At 42.7% G+C, this 27,074-nt stretch overlaps 1 protein-coding gene across 1 annotated transcript in view; it reads left to right on the forward strand.

Annotated features, from left to right (window-relative positions):
* The window catches only part of LOC117347325 (dynein heavy chain 6, axonemal-like), a 2,502,256-nt gene that overhangs the window by 383,328 nt on the left and 2,091,854 nt on the right, over positions 1 to 27,074 (forward strand). The window contains 1 exon segment of the mRNA XM_033918113.1: positions 17,302 to 17,453. Within this exon segment, the coding sequence (XP_033774004.1) occupies positions 17,302 to 17,453 (152 nt within the window).

The following is a 27,074-nucleotide window of genomic DNA, read 5'->3' on the forward strand; positions in this document are numbered from 1 at the left end:
CACCATGGACCTGCACAGCGGCATCACCACCTCGGGCCTTCGACTGACAAAGCTTCTCCGGATGCAACCTAGCATTTGTCTAGCTTTAGATGAGGCTTTCTCCACCTGATTGGCTGCCTTCATATCATCACTAATGATTATTTGGACTTCCAGAAAGCATTCGACAAAGTTCCACATGAAAGGCTTCTCAGGAAACTACAAAGCCATGGAATAGAGGGAGATATACAAAGGTGGATAGGCAAATGGTTGGAAAGCAGAAAGCAGAGAGTGGGCATAAATGGGAAGTTCTCAGACTGGGAGAAAGTGACTAGTGGTGTGCCCCAGGGCTCAGTGCTTGGGCCGATCCTATTTAATATTTATATCAATGACCTGGAAGACGGAATATTCAGTGAGATCATTAAGTTTGCAGACGACACAAAGCTATGCCGGGCAATCAGATCGCAGGAGGATAGCGAGGAACTCCAGAGCGACTTGTATCAGTTAGAGAAATGGGCAGAGCAATGGCAGATGAAGTTCAACGTGGAGAAATGCAAAGTAATGCATTTAGGTAGTAAGAATAAGGAATACGAGTATAGAATGTCAGGCGCAACTCTGGGTAAGAGCGAACAAGAAAAGGACCTGGGTGTACTGATAGATAGGACCCTCAAGCCGTCGGCACAATGCGCGGCAGCGGCAAAGAAAGCAAACAGAATGTTAGGCATGATAAAGAAAGGAATCACGAGTAGATCGGAGAAAGTCATAATGCCGCTTTATAGAGCAATGGTCAGACCACACTTGGAATACTGTGTCCAACATTGGTCTCCCAACCTAAAGAAGGATATAAAACTGTTGGAGAGGGTGCAGAGACGAGCAACGAAGTTAATAAGAGGTATGGAGAACTTGGAATATGAGGAACGACTCAAGAAACTGGGACTGTTCTCCCTTGAGAAGAGGAGGCTGCGAGGGGACATGATCGAGACGTTCAAAATGCTGAAAGGCATCGATAAAATAGAGCAGGAAAATAAATTATTTACATTGTCCAACGCGACACGGACAAGAGGACATGGTTTGAAGCTAAGGGGGGACAAGTCCAGGACAAATGTCAGGAAGTTCTGTTTTACGCAGCGAGTGGTAGACGCCTGGAATGCTCTCCCAAAGGAGGTTATTAAGGAATCCACTGTGCTGGGATTCAAGGGCAAATTAGATGCACATCTCCTTATGAGAGGCATAGAGGGATATGGGTGACTAAAACTACATCAGGTGTATATCTGACTGGGCCTCCGCGTCTGCGGATCGCCGGACTCGATGGACCATGGGTCTGATCTGGAGATGGCAGTTCTTATGTTCTTTTGTTCTTATGATTACTCCCAGGTCTCGTTCTACCACAGTTCTGGTCAAGGTCTCACCATTCAGAGTGTAGGTTCTGCATGGGTTTCTGCCACCAAGGTGCATTATCTTACACTTTTTGGCATTGAAATTCAGCTGCCAAAGAGTAGACCAGTGTTCCAGAACAAGTATGTCCTGTGTCATAGCGTCAGGCATGGTATCTCCGCTCACTATGTTGCACAATTTAGCATCATCGGCAAATAATGCAATTTTTCCCCAAAGTCCCTGCAAAATTAACAGCAAAATTGTTGGTGCGTAAAGTATTAATTGATTTTAAAGAAGGTATAACTAAAAGATTTTGAGAAGTTGAGCGGAGGGATTTTGACGTAACATACGGGATTAAAAGGCTATTAATAAAATCAGGTTGGTTATTCAGTCTGGTTGTAAATGTTAAAAGTGAAATTTTATAGTTAATCCTATGTTCGATTGGCAACCAATGGGCGTTGATTAGGAGAGGGGAGACGTGATCATATTTCTTTGCCCCGCTAATGATCTTAATAGTGGTATTTTGGACTATCTGTAGTTGTCTGATCTCTTTTTTTGTAATGCCCTTATAAAGGGCATTACAGTAATCTAAACAGGAGATTACCAATGAGTGAATTAAAGTTTTCAGTGCAGCAGGTTCCAGTAACTTAGATAGAGAACGAATCATTCTCAATCGATAGAAATATTTCTGGACAACTGCGCTGATATGAGAATGAAACGAAAATTTACTGTCAAGGTAACGCCCAAAAGCTTTAAAGTTGGAACAGTTTTGATAGGGGAGGATTCAAATTTCAAGGGAGCTTGAAGTGTTGTACCTTCTTTTAATGGAAAGATCATTAGTTTAGATTTATTAATGTTAAGTGAAAGTTTGTTAACATCCAACCAAGATTTAATTTTTTCTAATTTGTGATTAATGAGGGCTACTTCTTCCTTATTATTTAAATCGATAGAATGAAGAAGTTGGATATCGTCCGTGTAAGCAAATGTGGTGAAACCGATGGATTGTGAGACAGTCAAGAGAGGCGCCAAAAAAATATTAAAAAGTAGAGGAGGTAGTTTAGAGCCTTGTGGGATACCATGTTTACATGAGAAGGATTCAGATGAAGTATTATTGAAGACTACTTTAGAAGATATATCTTTAAAGTAGGATATAAACCATTCCAAGACCTGGTCTGAGATACCGATTTCCTGAAGCCTTGTTAAAAGTAAACAGTGATCAATGGTGTCAAATGCTGAGGAAAGGTCCAAAGAGAAGAGTAAAACAGATTGATGATGGTCGAGAAAGTAGAGTATTTTGGTGGTAAAGCCTAAGTTCTAAGCCTGCACAGCCCAATCCTAATAAGCAATGATCCAGGCCATTTATAATATAAAAAAAATAGAAGCTTTTATTTACAGTACAGTCTAGCGTAAACACATAAGTAAATCAGAATTAAATACAAATAAAGCTGCTTGAAAGAATGAAAGGCACATATTCTTATCTACCAAGTAGTTAGAGAGAACACAAACCAGCCCTCACTAAGCCTAAAGATAGGCTGAAAATACTACCCCATATTATGGTTTACCATTCAGCAGCAAGGTTTCCAGGAGAGGTATGTGGATAGCGGGAGGCAGTCGATTTGTGAGATCCAGATGAACACTGTAGATGTCCTCCAAGTCTGATGTCATCGCAACTAGCTGAAGTTCTGATGTGCAACCTTGTTTATATAGTATGGGGAAGGCTTTGGCTCTCCCACTATGTAGCAATGCAGTGATCTGGAAGATTTAGGAATCTCTGATCTTAGCCTCAGAAAGGTGAGATCATTTTTGCAGGGCATGCATGACTTAGCAATTCTGCCATAGTGCTGGAAACATAATGGTTTTGTAAGATCTCATGTATATTACATTAGCTCAGTATCCCAGCTGGTCACATATAAATGAGAGGTGGCCTCTACTGCAACATGTCTGTGACAATGCTAACTGAGCAAGAAGCAAGCAGATATCCATGCTGTCCCATGTATCCAAAAGCAGTGCCAGTGGCCGGGTCCACGACATTGAATACCCTGCATTGCTGCCAACTGCAGAAAGTAGCTGGGCTACCTCCTGCGGTTTCAATATCAGGACCTGTATGTGTGGAAGAGTAGCCTAATAGCAAAGTGGTCTGAAAACCTGGGGATTTGGGTTTGATTTCCACTGTGGTTCCTTTTGACCCTGGGAAAGTCACTTAATCCTCCATTGTACCAGATAAAAAAAAAATTAGATTATCCCAGGGCAAGCAGGGAGCATATTCTCACTGATGGATGATGTCACCGACGGAGCCCCGGTACGGACTACTTTTAGAATTTAAAAGTTTGCAATAGCCCGAACCGCGCATGCGAGAGTGCCTTCCCACCCAATGAGGGCGCGAGGTCCTTCAGTTTCTTAGTTTCCACGGAGCTAAGAAGTCGCGTTACAACAGCTGTTAAAAATTTTTTCTGACTTTTTAGTCAGTTTCTTCTTTTATTGTAAGTTTAAAAAACAAAACAAAATTCTAAACAATTATAGTTTATTTATTTATTTTTTTTCTTTATCATTGTCGGTTGGCTTGGTTAGGCCTTATGGATTGCCATATTGTTCTCTCCCCAATTCATGGATCTTGTTCCATTCAGGTGGTACCTGCTCAATTTTCCTCCATGCGGTTGTTTTGTTGTGAAACTTGTCTTCACCAACATCCTTCTGTGATTTTAGCAATGTCAGGACCTCGGCCTTGCCGATTTTTTCTTCCCTTGCTTTTTTCCTTTTCAGCGTATTTTCATGTGGATTCTTCAGAAGCAGTTTCCCGTCGTCACTGCCAGAAATTCGGCACCTGCCGACGTCAGTAATCTGGTGCCCAGCGTACTTCCGGCACCGCTCTTCCAGTCTGCACCGTCTTTGACGGGCCCGATCCTCTTTTGGTAAGTTGGTGCTCCTTGCTTCCTTGGACTTCAGGTCATTGTACACAGTGAGTCTAATCCTGCCAACCTTGGTCATTATAGCAGCTAGTCAAGTCCTTCTGACCTCGTTCAGCCCCATCTCTGGCTCCGCTTCGATGTTGATGAGTGTTTTGATATGGGCATGATCATCTTGGAAATGTGGAGCGACACCGATGGTATCGGTCAAGGGCCAAGGGTACCGGTGTTCTTTTCTTCCTGCTGAATTATTTTTTTCTGCTCCGCTAGTGATGTGTGCCTTGATACCGGCATTTTCATCTCTGAAGTGTAACACGATGGTACCGGTGCTACATCCATTGGTACCGGTGCTTTCTTTTCAGCAGTGTTTCCTTCATGTCCACCACTTCTGTTGGCATCGACATGTTCCACTATACCTGTCGTCGTCTATGATCGGTGTCGACGTCTATGATCGGTGTCGACCTCTATGATCGATGTCGACATCTATGTTGACGCTCATGTCGATATCGACATCTATGATCGATGTTGACATCTATGTTGACGCTCATGTCGATAGCGACACCTATGTCGATGTCGGAGCTCCTTTGTCAACATCAACATGTTCAACTGTGTTTCCAGTTCGGGTCATCAGCCATATCGACATCGTCTCTTCTGGTGCTGATCTGGTTGAGTTATTGATACCTGTAGCATTTTCATAGGAGTCTCCTCTAATTTTGATGACTCCTATAATGCGATGCCGGTTTTTCTTTGAAGTTACCGGTGTCAGTGTCGATTTGATATGGGAAGGCTTTGCAGTCATTAAGCTGTATTCTGCCTTCAACATCGACTCCTTGACTGTATTGGGGTTGATTTTCTGAGAGAGTAGGGGTGTTTTTTGGAACTTCAACCCATATCTCTTCTAGACTACTGCAACATACTCTATCTCCCCTGCCCTGCAACCATGATAAACAACTACAAACAGTTCAAAACACAGCGCTAAGACTTATCTATTCACTGAGAAAACACGACCACATCATGGCAGCATACCTCGACTCACACTGGCTCCCAATACAAGCAAGAGTACAATTCAAATTTTACTGCCTACTATTTAAAACCTTAAATGGAGACAGCCCAACCTACCTACATAACCGCCTAATCCAAGCTACCTCAACCAGACATAGGAGAACCCACAAACCGTTCACGCATCCCCCAGAGATGTTAAATGAAAAAACTGTATGATGGCCTTCTAGCCACACAAGCAGCAAAATTGGACTACCAACTCTCCAATTTCCTGAAAATGACCCCAGACTACAAATCGTTTAGAAAAGAAATAAAAACCATGCTATTCAAGAAATCCTGGAAGACAAACTAACACTGCAAGACTCATCCCAATTCCTCTGAAGCAACCAACTCTTCTCTTCAATTCCTCTGGAAATGGCCAGATAACTTTGTAATCTGCTTTGAACCGCAAGGTATTGGCGGAATAGAAATCACTAATGTAATGTAATGTAATCTCTTTGAAGCGGTGGGTGTTTTTCATTACATGTTTCTTTTTTCCCTTCTGTGGGGTAAAAAAAACCAACAATTTTTTACAGATTCCTTAGGGAACTGTCTGTAACTTGTGTCATTCCTTTGGAAGTTGACTTTGTACAGTCATTTCCTCGATTTGTAGTTATCTACTCAAGGTTTGTTTGTTCCCTTTCATGATATCTACGGGAGCTTTTTTGACATGCCTTTAGAAACAATCAGCATGTTTCATTGAATCCCTACTGGTGGAATTCATTCTACCGACTAGTGTGTAGGCCTCTGTCTTTCTGGGCAGAGTGGACAAGGCTAGGGACCGGTTAGCCAAATAGGTTTACTAGATTCCTATATTACCTGAATGATTTTATAGTATATTTTCCTTGGCATACATTTGTTCATACATTCCATGTTGACGCATTTCATTTTCTCTACTTACACATACAGTGTCTATGTTTACAGTACCTGTTCTTACAGACCTGGGTTTTCCAGATCTGGTCTGAAATTGAGTATCTGGTTTTATTCATCTTCATAAATGATCTGGAAATGGGTACGACGAGTGAGGTGATTAAATTTGCAGACGATACGAAGCTATACAGCGTAGTGAGGACGCAGGGGGACTGTGAAGATCTGCAACGTGACATAACCACGCTCGAGAAATGGACTGCGACATGGCAAATGAGGTTCAACATGGATAAGTGTAAGGTAATGCATGATGGTATCAAAAATCCCACACACAAATACAAGATGTCCGGGGCAGTACTAGGAGAGACCTCCCAGGAAAGAGACCTGGGAGTACTGGTCAACAAGTCAATAAAGCCGTCTGCACAATGTGCAGCGGCAGCGAAAAGGACGAACAGAATGCTAGGAATGATTAAGAAGGGGATCACGAACAGATCGGAGAGGGTTATCATGCCGCTGTACCGGGCTATGGTACGCTCTCACCTGGAATATTGCATCCAGCACTGGTTGCTATACATGAAGAAGGATATGGTACTACTCGAAAGGGTCCAGAGAAGAGCGACTAAAATGGTTAAGGGGTTAGGGGAGTTGCCGTACGGTGAGAGATTAGAGAAGCTTGGCCTGTTCTCCCTTGAAAAGAGGAGACTGAGAGGAGACATGATTGAAACATTCAAGATAATGAAGGGAATAGACTTAGTGGATAAAGACAGGTTGTTCACCCTCTCCAAGGTAGAGAGAACGAGAGGGCACTCTCTGAAGTTAAAAGGGGATAGATTCCATACGAATGTAAGGAAGTTCTTCACCCAGAGAGTGGTGGAGAACTGGAATGCTCTCCCGGAGTCTGTTATAAGGGAAAACATGCTCCAGGGATTCAAGACAAGGTTGGACAAGTTCTTGCTGAACCAGAATGAATGCAGGTAGGGCTGGTCTCGGTTAGGACACAGGTCTTTGACCTGGGGGCCGCCGCATGAGCGGACTGCTGGGCGCGATGGACCACTGGTCTGACCCAGCAGTGGCAATTCTTATGTTCTTTTATCATCACTCACTAGGTCAGTGTAATGAATACGTCTGATTTTGGGAACGCCTTTTGGTGTTCCCAGAACCATACTGGGACATGTTTCCTCCACAGTCATTTCTTCAAGGGACCAGGTGAGACTTTCTGTTCACATCAAAATACCAGTCTTCACCTTCATCTCCATCTTTTTCTCATTGGAGATTTGCGTTTTAATTTTTCCCTGTCCTTCTACTAAGAGCCTTAGCTCTCTGAGTTTTCTTTATATGGCAGGTTTTATACACTAAGGGGCTCATAATCGAAAGAGAAAAATGTCCAAAAACTGGCCTAAGTTGGCACTTGGACGAACATTGTCCAAATACGTCCAAGTGCTGATAATGAAAACAGGTTTTGGATGTATTTCTAAATGACCTAGGCCTTCATAGTGCGGCTGAACGACCAAAGCTAAACGGGATGTTTCAGTAGGAGTGTCAAGGGCAGGACTTGGGCCAGCTTAGACTTAGTCATACAGCATGTATAATCAAAAGTTATACAGCCCAAGATCGACAGAACTTGGACAAGTTATACAGCCCAAGATCGACAGGACGTTGTAAAACATGGTCTAAGTCACAAAAACCCATCTAAAGCACTGCAAACCCATAAAACACCCATCTAAAGCACTGCAAGCACATAAAACAGACCCCTCACACACTACCCCAGTGATCACTGACCCAGCAGCGGCAATTCTTATGTTCTTATGTTCCCCCCAATCCCAGAAAAATCATAATCACATCTTTAAAATTCAGCCTCCAGACCATCATCACCTGGCAGCTTGGAATAGGAAAGCCTAGTTGTCCAGCACAGAGGCGGCTTAAGCCATCTTGAGGGTGGGTTAGGGACTCATGGAGAGGAGGACCCATGCCCATAAGCCCTTGTAATCACTGCATTGATAATGAAACATGTGCACACCCCTATACACCCCCAAACCCTTTTGTACTGGCAAATAAGTGGCTCCTGCATCCATAAGGGCTATTGGGGTGGTAGATAAGTGGGTGTAGGGGATTTTAGAGGTGGTTTGGGGGGCTCACCAAGACCTATAAGGGAGCTGTAGTGAGGAGAAGACATGGCACCCTTTTTGTTATGTTCACAGCAATGCCCTGTAAGGTACCCCACTATTTAGGTGCCATGTCTGGGTGTTCAGACAGCAAACTTAAATAAGATGGAGGTGATGAATATTTCAGCATCAATAGAGAGGATTACAGAATTACAAAGAGCAGTTCCCTTGATATGGGTAAAAGGTCTGATTCATTATCTGGGAATAATATTGGGAGCAGACTGGACATCATTGTTTCAACAAAGCTATATACCACTGGTAAATGACATTCAGAAAGATTTAGATAGATGGAATACGCTGTACATTTCTTGGTTAGGATGTGGTGAAGATAATGATTCTCCCTAGATTTCTTTATCTATTTCAAGCATTACCGATAGAAATTCCAAAACAGTTTTTCCAAAAGTGGAATAAAATGAATTTGAGATTCATATGGGGAGGAAAAAGACCAAGAGTTAGAAAGCAATCATTGTTTAAGTCCAAGATGGAAGGAGGCTTAGGTTTACCTTCTTTGGAAAATTACTATAAAGCAGCGCAGCTGAGAGCAATAGTTGAATGGCATTCATCTCCTTCTAAGCTTTGGGTAAAAGTAGAACAAGCAATGTTAGATGGGAAAGATGGTATAAGAAAACTGAAATATTTACCATGGCTGGGAGAAAAAGATTTAGTAAATATAAATAATCCCTTCAGTAAATGTTCCCTGAAAATTTGGAAAGTGTTAAGAAAAAACTTTTAGGTAGTGAAAAAGGCTTTTTTTCCCCCTATAATATATGCACAAGATTTTACACCAGGCAGGGAAGGGGGAATTTTTAAGAAATGGGAGGTAAAAGTATTAGCATGTTTTGGCCAACTAGTTGAACAAGGCGAGGTAAAGGCTTTTATAAGATATTCAGGAGCATTTTCAATTAAGAAAAGAGAGATCTTTTCCCATATCTTTAGATTAAAAAATATATATTAACATATAAAGCAAAGAACAATGGAATTCTAGAGAAATCTGAATTCGTAAAAAGGTTAGGAGAACCAGTAGCAAAAGGGTATGTTTCTTGCAGTGGCGTACCAAGGGGGGGCGGCAGGGGCAGTCCGCCCCGAGTGCAGCCTTAGGGGGGGTGCACAGCCTTAAGGGGAGGGTGAACAGCTGGCCCGGTCCCTATCGCGCTCCCACCCTCCCAGCGAGAGCAGCAAACCTCCCTCCAGTAGCGTCGGCTGCTTCGCGGCTTTCTCCTCCCTCTGCCGCATCACTGATGACATCATCAGTGACGCTTTATCGGCAGGAGAAAGCCGCGAAGCAGCTGACGCTACTGGAGGGAGGTTTGCTGCTCTCGCTGGAAGGGTCGGAAAGGTTCACTTGGGGGGGAGAGATAGGAGGGTCAGCGGGGGTTCGACTGGGAGGGGGAAGAAGCGGTCTGCCTCGGTGCTCCAAGGCCTGGTGCCATTACCTTCTTCGGGCAGCAGCAGCTTTTACAATTCGCTGCTGTTGCTGACTTCGGGCCTTCCTCTCTGCCGGGTCCTGCCTACTTCCTGTTTTCATGAAGACAGGACCCGACAGAGAGGAAAGCCTGAAGCCGGCAACAGCAGTGAATTGTGAATGCTGCTGCTGCCCGATAAAGTTCAGGACACCAGGCCTTGGGTAACAGAACTAGGAAAGGGAGCAGAGAGGGAGAGAATTGGGGAGAGAGTTGCTGTACCCAACTGTAGGGAATGAAAGGAGATGCCAGGGCTTGGAGGGAAGAAGAGACGCCAGGGCATGGAGGGAAGGAGGAAGGTATGCCAGATCAAGGGAAAAGGAAGGGAGAAAGGAAGGAGGAGATGTCAGAGCATGGAGGGGGAGGGAGAGATGGAAGAAAAGGAAAGGAGAGAGATGCTGGGAATCAGGGAAGGGATGATGCCAGACCGTGAGGTGGGAAGGAAAGAAAGGAGAAGAGAGAGATGCCAGAGCATAGGGGAGGGGGTGGTGACAGAGAGAGAAAAACGGAGAGGTGACAGAGTTGAAATCAATCATGTACAAAGGAGAGAAGGGGCACGGGATAGATAGTTTATGGAAGGAGCTTAGAAAGAGGGAAGATGCCATATGGCAGAGAGAGAGAGAGGGTGCACACTGGATAGAAAGAGCACAGAGGGCAGTGAATGGAAGGGGCGAGATAGAGGGTGAACAGTAAATGGAAGGGGTATAGAGAGGGAAACAGACACTGAATGGAAGTATGGGGGAGAGGAAGGACAGCTGCTGAATGGAAGTGTGAGGGAAAGGGGGAGCAGATGCTGGAAGGTAGTGGGGAGGAGAAAGAAAAAAGGGCACATGCAGGATTGAGGGAAGAGGATAGAGTTAGTTACTGGAAGGGGTGAGGGAAAGAGGTGGCAAGCTATAGGTAGACACAGTGAAAGAGGGAAATTGAGGACTGAATAGTAAAAAAGAATTTAGACAGAGGCAGAAAATAAATTGAGAAGGAAGACCAGGGAAGAACAGGAGGAAGGGAGCAGAGAGAGAGATGCCAGAGCAAGGGGAAAGGAGAGGAGACATATACCAGACCAATGGGGTGAAAGGAGAGATGGAAGGGGGAGGCATACAGTTTCTGGAAGGGGCATAGAAGGAAAGAAGATGCCATATAAGGGCAGAGAGATGGCAGACAGTGGATGGAAGGAAGAGACTAACAAGAAGATGAGGAAAGCAGAAACCAGAGAAGACAAAAAATTTTCTATTTATTTATTGCTTTAGGAGACATGTCACTATTTCTGTGGTATTGCATTATATGCAGAGTCCAGCTTCTTGCTGGTTCAATTTAACCTTTGTCTATGTATTTCTATTTTATTCCCCCTTTTACAAAACTGTGGAGCGTTTTTTAGCGCCAACCGTGGTGGTAGCAGCTCTGATGCTCAGAATTCTATGAGTGTCAGAGCTGTTACCACAGTGGCTAAAATCCACACTACAGTTTTGTAAAAGAGGGAGGGGTTAGTTTGTGATTACATATTCCATACTAGGCGAAGGTGTTTTCTGTGTTCTATGTGTTCGAAAGACATGGTTTTCTGTTAGGATTGACTGCAGGATTGATCTGTACTAGTCTGGCTTGTTTAGTTTTACAATGGGTGTATTGCTGTTGTACTTCTCACTGCAGTATGTAAGATGCTGCCTTTTCCTATGTACTCATGTGTGACATGTGGTTTCTTACTAAAAATCATGTTTTTCGTACAGATGGTGGGGGTTCCAAAAAATGATGGGCCCCGGGTGTCACACATGCTAGGTACGCCACTGGTTTCTTGGTTATATAAAATTATAAATGAAGACAAAACAACCAAAACATCATATATGAAAGCATGGGAAAAAGATCTGGGGAAGGAATGATCCATAGACGAGTGGGGGCTAATTACATCACATCTTTTTCAGACAGCTAGGGTGGCCACCTTAGTGGAAAATGCTATTAAACTTTTAGTAAGTTGGTATACTACCCCTGTTCTAATTAGCAAATATACTAAGTAGAGTGATACTAGTTGCTAGAAAGGATGTGGCAAAAGAGGCACATTCTATCATATGTGGTGGGAATGTCAAAGGATCCAGAAATTTTGGGAGCAAGTATTTGACTAAGTAAGCAAACTTATTCGGACCCCACTTGAGATTAATGCGGAAAGGGCTCTGCTGGGAGTAAGAATAGAAGGTTTAACATTTTTTAGATCTAAACTTCTGGACCAGGCATTCATAGCTGCTAGATTAACATTAGCCCAGCAATGGCGCATGTTAAATGTACCTACTTTAAGAGATGTAAGAGAACGTCTAGGAACAGTATGTGAAAAATATAGACTATTGGCTCTTTTAACTAATCAATGGGCTAAATTTAATGACATATGGGGGAGTTATATTGCATTGGAAAAAGAAGCTTTAAAGAGAACTATCTAATCATTATGGTTTTGGAACCAGGTTTCTTGGGGGGGGAGACAATGAATGAATGTGAATTTAATTGTAACATTGTAAAGTTGTGTTATTTTTATTAGTTTATTAACTTTATGCAGTATATCAATACTAAATGTGCTCCATATTGAGTGTATGGTATTAAAACTATTAAAGATTAAAAAAAAAAAGACGTTCCTTTCGATTATGCCCCTCTTAATGTTTTCACCCTGCTCTCAGACTCTTTTGTTCGAAGAGTTTAATTGGGATCTTATGCAATCCTTCCTTGTTTCTTCTGCTGATTCTTCTCAAAGGATTCTCTTCGATTAGTGGAGTTAGGGATTCTCATCCCTCCTTTCTTTTGATTTTCAAGTACACCGGAGGACTGCATTTTTTCTGGCTCAGGACTAGTTTCTCATTTTTCAGACCTTATGGCTCTGCTTCCTGGTTTTCAAGGCAGCCGCCACATGCTCCAATTCCTATGGCTTCCAATCTATACTTTTCAGTTCAACTCAGTCGTTGTCCTTACAAATATAGTTTTTTTCTTTTCATCTGGTCTATGCTCTAAGATTCTTTATGAGGTGTCTGATTGTGCTGGCCACATCTATTCGTTTACAGGGCCTTCAGGTTTTTTCCCTTTCCTAAACATCTGGTCCGGCTGTTTTTTCTTGGGAAAGGGTTCAAGCACCATCTCAACCCATCTCAGTTTCTTTAGGTTTTGAGTTTACATACCCCAAATTCAAATCTGTGTTTCATTGGGGTACTCCTTGACACCACTCCTATGAGAGCGTTTCTTCTTTAAGATTACTTTCAATCTCTCATCTGTCTGTGTCCGCAGTTATTCCTCTTTCAATCCTTTTCTGCCAGACACATGATGATTCTTCTGAACAACAGGGTTTCTCCTGTTTCGGTTATGCCACGGATCGGACTACATTTTTGTACTCCTTGGTGGGCTTTTGTTTTCCAGTGGTAGAAGGCGAGAACTTGTCTCTCAAAGCATGTATATCTTTGATCTGCAGTTGCTTCAATTATGGCTGATCTCCTCTAATCTATCCAGAGGTCTTCCCTTTTTTATTTGTCTCCTCCTTGCATGGTCATCATGTCTGATGCATCTTTTCCTGCATGGGGGACTCATATGGACAATCTGCAGCCTCAGGATCTTTCGACTGCCAAGGAACGGAAATTTCATACCAATTTCCTACTCTTTCGAGTGATGTTTTTTTAGGCCCTCAAGTCCTCCTCCCTTGCACAATCAATCCAGTAGTTTTGCACTACATAAATAAGCAAGGAGGCTCAGGCTCTCTCCTGTTATGGACTTGAGAGACAACTTGCTATCTGCTCTTGCCTCTATTCATGGGGGTCCAGAATTTTTTAGTGGACAATCTCAGCAGGATTCCTTAACCTTCTGAATGGACTCTCAATTTTACAACTCGCCAGTCCATCATTAGGGTGCTCCACAGGTGGACTTATTGGCGATTACTCTCAATCACCAGTTGCCCCAGTTTTTTGCTCCAGACTGGATTGGACAGGCATGTTTCTATATGCATTCCCTCCATTTCTTCTCCTGTTCATTATTTTATTCAAGTTCAAGAGAGAAGCAGCCACCATGCTTTTCTTTATTTCATGGTGGCCCAGGCAACAAGGATTCTTCCTTTTTCTTCAACTCAGTTTTAGGGAGGCCTTACTTCTTCTAATATGTCCTACTAGATTCACTTCGACTCAGGAATCTTTGATTCATTCCAATCTACATTGGTTTTATCTTGGGCTGCATACATTTCTTTTACATCTTTCTCAGCCTGTTCATTTCTGGATGTCTCCTGGACACCAGCCACTCAACCATGTTACCATCAAAAGTGGTTTAGGTTTTTTCTCCTTGTGTCTTTTTTTATCTGTATGTTACACCTTCCTAGCTGGTGGGTGGAATTGATCTTGGATTATTTTCTTCTTTTGTTTGATTCTAGTCTCGAGTCTATATCTCTTAGACTTCTTTTTATTGCTATTGCATTTTTTTCCTTTTGTCAGTCGAGATCAACCTCTTTCTGCTTATCCTCTGGTTTCCAGATTCTTAACAGCAGCTCATTCCTTCCCCTGTCATTTGGGCTATAACCTTTCCCACTGAGTTTCCAGGTTTATGATGGAATTGTTTTCCCTGTGAAACCATCTCTACAGTCTCCTCATGTCGTTTGGGCTCTTCCTGTAGTCCCTTCCAGTTTGTTTATAATAATGGCATCAACTCTTTTTGAGTTTCTTGCCTCGAATGTGGTTTTCCTTATTCCTCTCACCTCTGCCAGGAGGGTCAGTGAGTTACAAGCATTAGTAGCAGATTCATCCTTCTTAGTTTTTCATCATGACAAGGTGGTACAATTGGTCAATTTTCATCTCTCTCAGTCACTTCTTCTACCTGAGTTTTTTTTTCCTACTCCTCATTCTCCTACGGGAGAACTTGCTTTGTATACTTTGGAATGTAAGCAAGTTTTTGTCCTCCTTAATTCACCGGTCAAAGCTGCAGCGATTTTCTCCCTAACTTTTTATTTCTTTTGGTCCAGTCAAGTTAGGGTATCCTATATTTATGGGAATGCTTTTCAACATCTCATTCTGCTATACTCAGACTGGACTGGCACGGGGAAATCGTGTCGCAGTCCACAGAGTTCGAGTTCTGGTAGCTTTTGTTGTTTTCCTTACAGCTACATCATTGAGGAACTCAGTACAGCTTCCACCTGGTCCTCAGATCATTTCTTCACTTCTCATTATTGTTTGGATTTTTCTCCACAGGATGGGCACTTCGGCCACTCTGTATTTCAAATTATATTTTCTTTGGCCAACACTCCCACCATCCCCTCTCTGTTAGCTTGGAGGTCACCCATCAGTGAGAATATGCTGCCTGCTTGTCCTGGATTAAAGCACAGTTACTTACCATAACAGGTGTTATCCAGGGACAGCAGGCAGATATTCTCACAACCCACCCACCTCCCAGGGTTGGCTTCTTAGGTGACGTATCTTCACTGAAGGACCTCACGCCTTCGTTGGGTGGAAAGGCGCATGCGCAGTTCAGGCTATCGCAAACTTTTAAATTCTAAAAGTGGTCCATACCAGGGCTCTGTCGGTGACGTCACCCATCAGTGAGAATATCTGTCTGCTGTCCCTGGATAACAACTGTTACGGTAAGTAACTGTGCTTTATGAGCTCACAAGGTAGAGTAACTACTTGCATATAATAAAGGTAAACCACTTTGGTTGTACCACAGAAAGATGGTATATCAAATCCATAGTAGCATAGTAAATGATGGCAGATAAAGCCCTTAACAGTCCATCTAGTCTGCCTAACAGTCATAATCATAATTAATTCATGAGTATTGGCATTCTTTGACATTTCTGGGACATAGACTATAGAAGTCTGCCCAGTACTGTCCTTAGATTCTAACTACTGGAGTTGCCATCAAAGCCCACTCCAGCCTATCCTAATCCATGGCTCTTTATAATAACCTAATTCCATCAAAAGCTTAGAACTTACTACCCTATTTATTCTACTATCTTATGAGCTGTTAGATAATCATAAGAAAACTGGACTCAATGGATCTCTCATGTTCTTTCAACCTAGCTAACATTGGGGCCTGTTTTCTAAACTGTGTTAAGCTAACATAACAAAAATGACCTAATGCAAGATATGTTTGTTTATTTATTTATTTCTAAAATTTCTAGACCATGTAAAGCTAAGCGGTTAACAATTAAAAAAAAAAGTATTCACAATAGTTCAAGACAGCATAGGTAACATTTTGGTTACAGTATATCACATACTAATATAACACTCTTGGAGCAACCACAAAAATCTGAGGAAGTAATATGTTATCAATATTCATTGAGTTATAAGAACGTAACATAAGAACATAAGAATTGCCACTGTTGGGTCAAACCAGTGGTCCATCATGCCCAGCAGTCCGCTCACGTGGCGACCCTCTGGTCAAAGACCAGCGCCATAATGGAGACTAGCCCTATCAGCATATGTCCTTGTTCAGCAGGAACTTGTCTAACTTTGTCTTGAATCCCTGGAGGGTGTTTTCCCCTATGACAGACTCCAGAAGATTGTTCCAGTTTTCTACCACTATCTGGGTAATCATAGTTCAAGTAAATCCACATCAAGAATTCAGAAAAAAGGCCTCAACATATAGTTCAATCTTTATCATTTTCCTGAACTTTAACTGGTAAGAAAAGGTCCTCAGGATGCCAGGGAAGTAATTCCACAGTTTCACTCCCGCTACAGACATCATTGCTGCTCTAGATTTAACATACCGAACAGTATTCTCCTTCATATAGGTCAGTCTCATGGTGCCTTCTGACCTCAGTGCCCTCCTCGGTTTATACACCTCCCACAAAGTTTGAAAATTTACTGGCACAAATCTATATAAACTTTGATGTATAACTGATAACATCTTAAAACAAACCCTTTGAGCCACTGGAAGTCAGTGCAGTTGTTTTAATACCAGAGTAATGTGCTCCCTATGTGAGATACCCAAAATTAAACTAGCCGCAGAATTCATCAATTGTTGTAACACTTTACATTTAAAGCATATGTTAAAGCATCCTGTGTTAGTTTTGACATCTGCATATACTAAGCACACAGTATTTAATTTTTTTTTATTTGGGGGGAAGAGGAAGAAACCAGTTAGTATGTGCACATTAGCATGCACTAACTGGTAAGCACATGGTTAATATGGTTAAAAGTGGAGCCCTTATAGCCTCCTAAATAGGAGGTAGTAAGTGCATCACAGTTTTTCTTTTAAATGGCTGGACACTAATGCTAACATTAGTGAATGGCCATACCATAAATAATGAAAAAAGGTAATTTTATGGTCACACAAGAAATGGTCTTAGTGTGTAGGAAAGATCCATGTAAGGGCACGCTATGCCCATTTCTTACCAATCAAGTGACCAATCAAGTAGCCGGTGGCCAAAAGACCTTCAAGTCCCTGTTCAGGCGCCAAATGAAAGGTCACTTTGGGAAGCCACAAAACTTAGAGACTTGAAGAAAGGCCCCAATGTAACTAAGCACTGAACATTGTTCATGTACAATATTTTTAATGGAACTAATATGACTTTCTTTTTTTTTAATACAGGTGTTGCATTTTTCGGTGAACAACTGGAGAAATATCATAGGGAGCTCAAGGAAGCAACTGGTATTCAGCAAAAGAGAAATTTAGGATTGCTACTTATAGATGCTAAAAAATTGAAAGAAAAATTAATTCCATCACCAAAGCACTGTCTGCAGGTAAATATCACAAACAAACATAGGTTTAAACTTTTTTTTTTTCAATATTTTAGGGCTTAATGGAAACTCCAACTCTTATATGTATGCCTATATATGTGGGTGGATGTTGTAGCAGGGCTGTGAGAGGCCACTAGGCGCTCCCTGTCTCCCGCCATAAGAGCTGTATCCCATGTCTCCATGGAGTACCAGTAGTGGCGAACTTTTCCCAGTTAAGTTTAGTAACACTCTTAACACCATAAGTTGTAAAAGAAAAAAAGTGCTTTATTTCAGCCACAAGTCTTCTCTTCACAGTCTCACATTCCAGGCAATATTGCTCAAATAGTTCTTGCACTGTCTTTACCTGGGCCATATGCCTCAAGAAAGAAAAATAAACTTTTTAGCACAAAAATAGTTCAATCCTCATCTGAATGAGGCGGCTGCCTATAGTAAGCCTGGCCCAATTATCTCAATCCTGGCCGCAAGGCCACCCAGTACTAGAACCACTTCAAATAGTCATTTAAACTGGTCACTGCTCAGTTCCATATAGCACTGTGATTCCTAATAGTACTTGAGCCTCTCCAAGCTATAGCACTCCTGACTATAGCCTCTCCAGGCTATAGCACGCCCCCCAGGGACCCTTGAAGAATTAATCCTGCCCTGCTTCCCCCAAATCCCCTTATCAAGTGCAATGTGATAAGGGCAAGCTTCCCAGCTTTACACTCCCCTTTCCTTAAGTAACAAACCACCACCAAATCCTCTTGGTCTCTCAGGGAACTCTGTTAACTTACATTCATAGTACACTTTATAACCTAGAACCAACTACTTTTACTTTCACACAACCATTCTCACTTTATAGAGCTTTATTCACTCATACCTTCATATAGGCTATCCTCCTCAGCAGACATCCACTCAACGCCAATCTCTGGGTCACTGAAAACAGGCTCACTGGCTTCAAACTCCATTGAGTAATCAACTTCCACCAGTTTCTCACTGCCTTCTGACTGTGGGGATAAACCGTTGCTAGGAACTGCCTCAAGATTTCTTCCGTCCCCAGTCTTTCTCTCCCTGCTAATTTAGGCTTAAGAAACTGCACTTTCCCAGCTTGGTTCTCCCTGGAAGCAGAGTTCCTTGGGCAAGAAGGAGCAGGGACTTTTCTCCCTTACAAGCCTCTGTTTTGTTTCCTGAAGCCTGGTTTTGAAAGGTCACTTTGGTCAGCCACAAAACTTAGAGACTGAAGAAAGCACAGATGTTTTATTCAGCATATGTGGACTCCTGAGCCCCCAAGCTGGCAGCTTCAGAAGTCCCAAAACCAGGAAGTTACAGTGATATTTATACATTCTTTTGGCTATACAACTGAATGCTAGAAAAAAAATTTTACTTCTAGCATTGTATTCCGCCCTCCTGGACAGAAAGACTGCAGGGCTTAGATAAGTGACCTGCTAGTGTGAGCTTAGGACCCATGATTGTTAAGAAAAGTAACACGTGAAAAGTTTTTTCTAGAATTCAGTTGTATAGCCAGAAGAATGTATAAATATCTCTGTAACTTCCTGGTTTCGGGACTTCTGAAGCCAGCTTGGGGCTCAGGAGTCGCATACGTATGCTAATAAAACCTGTTGCTTTCTTAAAGTCTCTAAGTTTTGTGGCTGCCCAAAGTGACCTTTCAATATCAACTCATAAAATCTATTGAAAATTTTTTTTATACCTATTGTTGCACTGTGGAGATGATGCGGTATACAAACTTAAGGTTTAGTTTAGTTTAGTTTAGTTTAATGAATTACTTTTCTTAACAATCATGGGTCCTAAGCTCACACTAGCAGGTCACTTATCTAAGCCCTGCAGTCTTTCTGTTACATGTCCAGGAGGGCGGAATACAATATTGTGTATGCTGAGATAACCATAAGAAGCTAAAACACCCAAGCTACACCACCCAGTTAGAACATGAGATAAGTCAGGTCTGCAATTAAACATAATTCAGCATTTTATTAAGGAGAAAACGTAATTCAAGACTCAGGAAAACCAGTCCCAGACTCCATCACTTTCTCCGGCATTCTAAGCTGCTCCTCCCAGCACACCATGGCTGGGGCTAATTTACCTTCCCTCTGTTCTTTTCCTGCTTGGTGAGCTTTCACTCTTATTGGGTGCACAGCATGTGGCTCGAGACACACCTCCTCTGTTAACCCCATTTGTATCCAAAAATATTTTCTGGGGTTTACAGAGATTCAGTTCAGGATTCCTACAAAAGGAATAATGGGCAGGAGTATAGGGCTATTTATTCCAGGTAGAAATCTTCTTTGTGGGCTGCACCTCTGCCTGCCTTCTACCCCACTCTCCATTTCCCTCACCGACTCTTATTCAAAGGACTGTTCCTACTCATAGGACCTGGGGCAGTTTTAACCTTGGCAGGGACAAATGAAGGATTTCTACCCATGACAGGCTACAATGTCTAGTAGCTGAATTGGTCTTGGACAAATCTGTGAGTCTGATATTACAAAAAACCTGATAGATTGACATTGAAAGCAATTTAACAGGCCAGAAATGGCCCTTGGCTGTTTAAATTGCCTACTTAGGTTTACCATTAATTTTCAGAGGCATTTAATCAATTAGTTTCACTGATAATAACTAGTTAGTGCTGAACTGAAAACCAGCTATTTGTGAGGCATTCGAGGGATGGTCAGCATTTGTCTGGTTAAATGCTGATATCTTATCACTTAAACAACTAAGATCACTGCATAAATAGGACATATAAAAGTCAGTCCTATCTTTATTCAGTGCCCCTTGTTGTTGAATCTCACACTTAATCAGCTATGCTGGTGCCCATACATGGACCAGCATGGAATTTTTGAGTTTAACACTAAAAGCAGTCAGCAGTTAGCTCCTAAATTTGGGGTCCTTTTATTAAGGCGCACTAAATGCTAACACGCCCATTATATTCTATGGACATGTTAGCATTTAGCGCATGCTAATCTTGAGGCCTCATGTCGGGCCTGCTTTGTGTGCTATGTACGCGTGAAAGGTCACTTTGGGAAGCCACAAAACTTAGAGACTTGAAGAAAGCAACAGGTTTTATCAGCATACATATGTGACTCCTGAGCTCCAAGCTGACTTCAGAAGTCCTGAAAACAGGACGTTACAGAGATATTTATACATTCTTCTGGCTATACAACTGAATTCTAGAAAAAACTTTTCACGTGTTACTTTTCTTAACAATCATTGGTGCTAAGCTCACACTAGCAGGTCATTAGCAGGTCACTTATCTAAGCCCTGCTGTCTTTCTGTTACATGTCGTTTATGATGAGATAGCCATAAGAAGTTAGAATGTCCAAGCTAACACCCAGTACAGGCAGGCTAGAACATCAGATAAGTTAGGTCAGCAGCTAAACATATTAAAGAGAAAACTTAGTTCAACACTTAGGAAAACCAGTCCCAGACTCCTTCACACGGACATGCACTTCGCTGACCGGCTTCTCCCGGAACAGAATCATGCCCATGTGGTGGTGCTTCCTAAGCCAGGCAAGGACCCCGAGTTTGTAGGGTCTTATAGACCTATCTCGTTACTCAATCAGGTCATGAAGCTTCTCACTGCTATTTTAGTGTGATGGTTGGCACAGGTAGTCCCTGCTCTTATTCATCCGAACCAGGTGGGCTTTGTCCCTGGCCGTTTCTCCTCGTCAAGAGAGTGAGCTTCAAATGCTGGTGGCGGACCCAACTTTTACAGTGTTTTACCATGATAAAGTTCCTCCCAAAGGTAATCACTGAATTTCATATTAATCTATCGATTGTGCTTCCAGTGTTTTTTTCCCCAAGCCTCATTCTCACCCTGGAAAAACGGCTCTTCATACTTTGGACTGCAAATGAGCCTTGGATTATTACTTACAGCAAATTCAGCCACATAGAACATTTTAGAAATTAGGGAAGGAAACAACAGCAGGGTTGACGAAGAGACAAAATTGCCAATAGTGTCCACAAAACCCTATATTACACCAACACAGACTTGACATGAATCATGTTTCATCTATTGAAGCCTGGCTCAGGTGTCTTTTGTCTAAGCCAGTAATTGCCCAGAAAGAATACTTTCTATGTAAAGCAATGTCTCTGTGATCTCAGTATGGACACTCATTTTGAGAAAGTGTCATATTTTTAAAATTTTATTTTCCCCTAGATGTTTGACGCTTTCTCAATGTGATTATTCATACTGAGATTGCAGAGACATTTCTTTATCATAGAAAGCATTCTTTCTGGGCAATTCCCAGCTTGGACACAAGTTTTAGACTCTTGAGGTAGGCTTCTAAAGCAGAAACACAATTCATGTCAAGTCTCGTCTATACTGGTGTAATAGAGAGTTTTGTGGACACTACTTGGCTGATTTACTTCTTTATTAACCGTGCTGTTGCATACAAACCAGATGGTCTGCAGTGGATTGGTTTCTGTTTTGTTTGTGATATATTTTAGAACATCAGCATTCACGTTAACATCCATGTTCTGATTTAGCTATATCCATAATTTAGATGTTAAAGGTTGTAAATTGGTTGTTAATTCTGGGCTTATTTAGGTGTCACTGGATACATATTGACTTATATTACATTACATTAGAGATTTCTATTCCGCCATTACCTTGCGGTTCAAGGCGGATTACAAAAGATTTATGAAAGGGGGTTACAATGGAAGAACATTTGTCATTACTTAAGTTGTAAAGAGTAGATCATTTGTCATTTCAAGAGTTGTAAAGAGAAGGACATTTGTCTGAATTAATTGGTAAAAAGTGGGGAGGAGTAGGTAGAAATTATGAAGAAAGGGAAATTAAGGAGGATCATTTGTTGTTTTTTCATGTTGTACAATGGAAGAATATTTGTCCTTTCTAGAGTTGTAGAGAGTAGATCTTTTGTCATTTCAAGAGTTGTTAAGAGTGGATCATGTCAGGATTGTTTCAAGAATTTCTTGAAGAGTATGGTTTTTAATTCTTTTCTGAATATCTTGTAGTCTGGGGTGCTTATCAGTAGGTTAGAGATCTGGTTGTCTAGTTTTGCGGCTTGAGTGGCTAGGAGGCCATAAGAACATAAGAACATAAGCAGTGCCTCTGCCGGGTCAGACCAGAGGTCCATCCCGCCCAGCAGTCCGCCCCCGCGGCGGCCCAACAGGTCATGACCTGCCTTAATCACCAGAAGGGGCCCCCTTGCCCCCTAGGTTTCTCATCGAAGTCCTATCTTCCCATCAATGTCCTAACCCTCCGGCCTTGCACCTGCACGACCTGGTGAGATGTCTATACTTATGCAACACCCCAGCACCTCCCTCAGTACCCCACGATCCCCTTTTCCCTCAGGAATCTGTCCAATCCCTGCCGGATCACTTCCTCCGGGAGCGCATTCCATTTGTCCACGACCCTTTGGGTGAAGAAAAACTTCCTTGCATTTGATTTGAACCTATCTCCCTTCAGTTTCTCTGAGTGCCCCCTCGTACCTGTCGTCCCTTTTAGTCTGAAGAACCTGTCCCTGTCCACCATCATGTAGTTTTTTCCATTTTACTTCTTTTATTGGGGGGGGGTATGAATGGGGAGTGCGTTTTTCTATGTCTGGTTGAGATTGCTTGGATGAGGCGGTTGTTTAGGTAGGATGGGCTGTCTCCATGTAGGGTTTTAAATAACAAGCAGTAGAATTTAAATAATAATAATAGCTTATAAACCGCAATACCATGAAGTTCTATGCGGTTTACAAAGATTAAGCAAAGGTACAAATTGATTGACTTTAAGAGGGGAGGAAGAAAGAGGGTTAATAGGACAGGAAATCCATTTTTGAGGAGAGAGTGATCAATAGAACAAGTTAATCGCTATAGAGGGGAGAGAGAAGAGAGGATCAGTTGTCTAGATACTTTAGGAACAGGTGTTTTTTCAGACGTTTCCTAAATTCCTCATAAGTAGTGGGCGAAAGCAATTGTTCTAGGTCTTTACCCCATGATGCTGCTTGGTGCGAGAGAAGATGTTCATGGTATTTTTTCAGTTTACAACCTCTCACTGGGGGGGAAACGAAGTTGGAATGTGAGCTTCTCTTGTTATATTCTGCTGTCAAAGAGTTTTGGTAAATGAAGTTTTCAAATTCAGGTCTTACTGTGGTCCAGTTTCCTGGTGTTATGTAGCAGAGCATGCAGTTTAGTGAGTTTTTTAGTGTGGTACTTGTGAGATGACAGGCGAGGAAGTCCATTTGTGTGGTAGATGTTTTTTCTAGTATGTTTAGGGTTAGGGAGTCCTTGATTATTATTGCTAGTCCTCCCCCTCTTTTTTTCTCTCTGCAGGTCACTGTTATTTTGTATCCCTGTGGGCATACCTCTGTTATTCTAGGGTCTGCGTCTGAGGTTAACCATGTTTCCGTGAGGAAAAGGCAGTCTAGGTTTTCGGTTTTTATCCAGTTTTTTATATGTTCTGTTTTTGGTCCTAGGGCTCTGATGTTTATGTAGGCACATTTTAGCGTGGTGATATCAGTTTGATGAATGTGAGTAGTTTCAGGGTAGATGAGCGTTTTAGGAGGATGTTGGAGTTTGGTCTTGGGAAGTGTTGGTCTGCTTCTCCAGGTTATGGTGATGGGATGTTGAGTGCTGGAATGGAGGTTTGAGTTTCTTGTTATGAGGGTTCTCCTGTTGTGGTGTCAGATATTGGTTGTAGTGAAGCTAGTGGGTGTGGAGGATAAGTTATTTGCTACTGCTTTCCAGCTGGAGAAGAGGAGGATTATCAGTAGGGTGGCTTTAGTGTGAGTTTGTGGGATTAGCTTCATTTTGTTGTCAGGGGGTAGGGATCTGGACCAGAGTGTCGTCTGTCCAATTGCTTCGGAGTGTCTTCTGTCCTGTTGGTTTTGGGTTCGGAGTGTCGTCTGTCCTGTTGGTTTTGGTGTGGGATCTGAACTGGTTTGAAGTGTTGTCTGTTTTGTTTGTTCGGTATATCCAATGTCCTGCTGGTTTTGGTGAGGGGGACAGATCCTCCTGGGTTGGTTTTTTTATTTTTTTTTTCAAATGTGAGGTAACAGGGGGCTTCGGGAGGCGGAGCTGGTCTCCCATGTGGCTCGAAGTCTCTTCCCTGCAGCGGGAGGGTTGTTCTGTGTTGGGGCAGCTCCCGGTATCAATGGAGCTGCCCTGAAGAGAGGAGGTGAAGAAATTTAGCCGCAGGGAGCTGGACTCCCACGCGGCCCGATGTCCTGTTCCTGCTGCTGGAGGGCTGTTCCACATTGGGGCAGCTCCCGGAATCGATGGAGCTGCCCTGAAGAGAGGAGCCGAAGAGATTGAGTTGCAGGGGATTCGGGAGGCGGAGTTGGTCTCCCAATCGGCCCGAAGTCTCTTCCCTGCAGCGGGAGAGTTGTTCTGTGTTGGGGCAGCTCCCGGTATCAATGGAGCTGCCCTGAAGAGAGGAGGTGAAGAAATTTAGCCGCAGGGGGCTTCGGGTGGCGGAGCTGGACTCCTACGTGGCCCGATGTCCTGTTCCTGCTGTTGGAGGGCTGTTCCACGTTGGGGCAGCTCCCGGTATCGATGGAGCTGCCCTGAAGAGAGGAGCCAAAGAGATTGAGCTGTACATCCTTTCTAAAATGCTGTTCCACATTACTACAACTTATCATTTCTAAAGAGTAAATTGATATACACAGTGTTGGATGAAAGCATGCAAGAGGCAGTCCCTGCTCTATGGAGCTTACATTCTAGTCAAGACAAAGATACATGACTAACACGAAATGTATTTATTTAGGTTTTTGTAGGTGCAACCACTATACAGTAGAGTCTATTCTCATGATAAAAACATAAGAACATAGTAACATAGTAGATGACGGCAGATAAAGACCCAAATGGTTCATCCAGTCTGCCCAACCTGATTCAATTTAAATTTTTAATTTTTTCTTCTTAGCTATTTCTGGGTAAGAATCCAAAGTTTTACCCTGCACTGTGCTTAGGTTCCAACTGCCGAAATCTCTATTAAGACTTTAATCAGCCCATCAACACCCTCCCAGTCATTGAAGCCCTCCCCAGCCCATCCTCCACCAAACGGCCATATACAGACACAGACCGTGCAAGTCTGCCCAGTACTGGCCTTAGTTCAATATTTAATATTATTTTCTGATTCTAAATCCTCTGTGTTCATCCCACGCTTCTTTGAACTCAGTCACAGTTTTACTCTCCACCACCTCTCTCGGGAGCGTATTCCAGGCATCCACCACCCTCTCCGTAAAGTAGAATTTCCTAACATTGCCTTTGAATCTACCACCCCTCAACCTCAAATTATGTCCTCTGGTTTTACCATTTTCCTTTCTCTGAAAAAGAGTTTGTTCTACGTTAATACCCTTCAAGTATTTGAACGTCTGAATCATATCTCCCCTGTCTCTCCTTTCCTCTAGGGTATACATATTCAGGGCTTCCAGTCTCTCCTCATACGTCTTCTGGCGCAAGCCTCCTATCATTTTCGTCGCCCTCCTCTGGACCGCCTCAAGTCTTCTTACGTCCTTCACTAGATACGGTTTCCAAAATTGAACACGATACTCCAAGTGGGGCCTTACCAATGACCTGTACAGGGGCATCAACACCTTCTTCCTTCTACTGACTACGCCTCTCTTTATACAGCTCAGCATCCTTCTGGCAACAGCCACTGCCTTATCACACTGTTTTTTCACCTTTAGATCTTCGGACACTATCACCCCAAGGTCCCTCTCCCCGTCCGTGCATATCAGCTTCTCTCCTCCCAGCATATACATAAGCAATGCCCAGCAGTCCGCTCACGCAGCGGCCCAACTGGTCCAGGACCTGTTCAGTAATCCTCTATCTATACCCCTCTATCCCCTTTTCCAGCAGGAAATTGTCTAATCCTTTCTTGAACCCCAGTACCGTACTCTGCCCTATTACGCTCTCTGGAAGCACATTCCAGGTGTCCACCACACGTTGGGTAAAGAAGAACTTCCTAGCATTCGTTTTGAATCTGTCCTCTTTCAACTTTTCTGAATGCCCTCTTGTTCTTTTATTATTCAAAAGTTTGAAGAATCTGTCCCTCTCTACTCTTTCTATGCCCTTCATGATCTTGTAAGTCTCTATCATATCTCCTCTAAGTCTCCTCTTCTCCAGGGCAAAGAAACCCAGTTTCTCCAATCTCTCAGCGTATGAAAGGTTTTCCATCCCCTTTATCAGACGCGTCGCTCTCCTCTGAACCCTCTCGAGTAACGCCATGTCCTTCATAAGGTACGGCGACCAATATTGGACGCAGTACTCTAGATGCGGACACATCATCGCCCGATACAATGGCAGGATAACTTCTTTTGTTCTGTTTGTAATAACCTTCTTGATTATGCCTAGCATTCTGTTTGCCTTCTTAGCAGCCGCTGCGCACTGTGCCGTCAGCTTCATTGTCATGTCCACCATTACCCCCAAGTCCCTTTCTTGGTTACTCTCATTTAATAACATCCCTCCCATCGTATAGTTGTACCTCGGGTTTCTGTTTCTCACATGTAATACTTTACATTTCTCAACGTTGAACTTCATCTGCCATCTCGTCGCACATTCCCCTAGTTTGTTCAAGTCCCTTTGCAATTCTTCGCAGTCCTCTTTAGTCCGAGCTCCACTAAATAGTTTGGTGTCATCCACAAATTTTACTATCTCACACTTCGTCCCTGTTTCTAGATCATTTATGAATAT

This window comes from Geotrypetes seraphini, chromosome 1 (genome assembly GCF_902459505.1).
Source record: "Geotrypetes seraphini chromosome 1, aGeoSer1.1, whole genome shotgun sequence".
Classification (NCBI taxonomy): domain Eukaryota; kingdom Metazoa; phylum Chordata; class Amphibia; order Gymnophiona; family Dermophiidae; genus Geotrypetes; species Geotrypetes seraphini.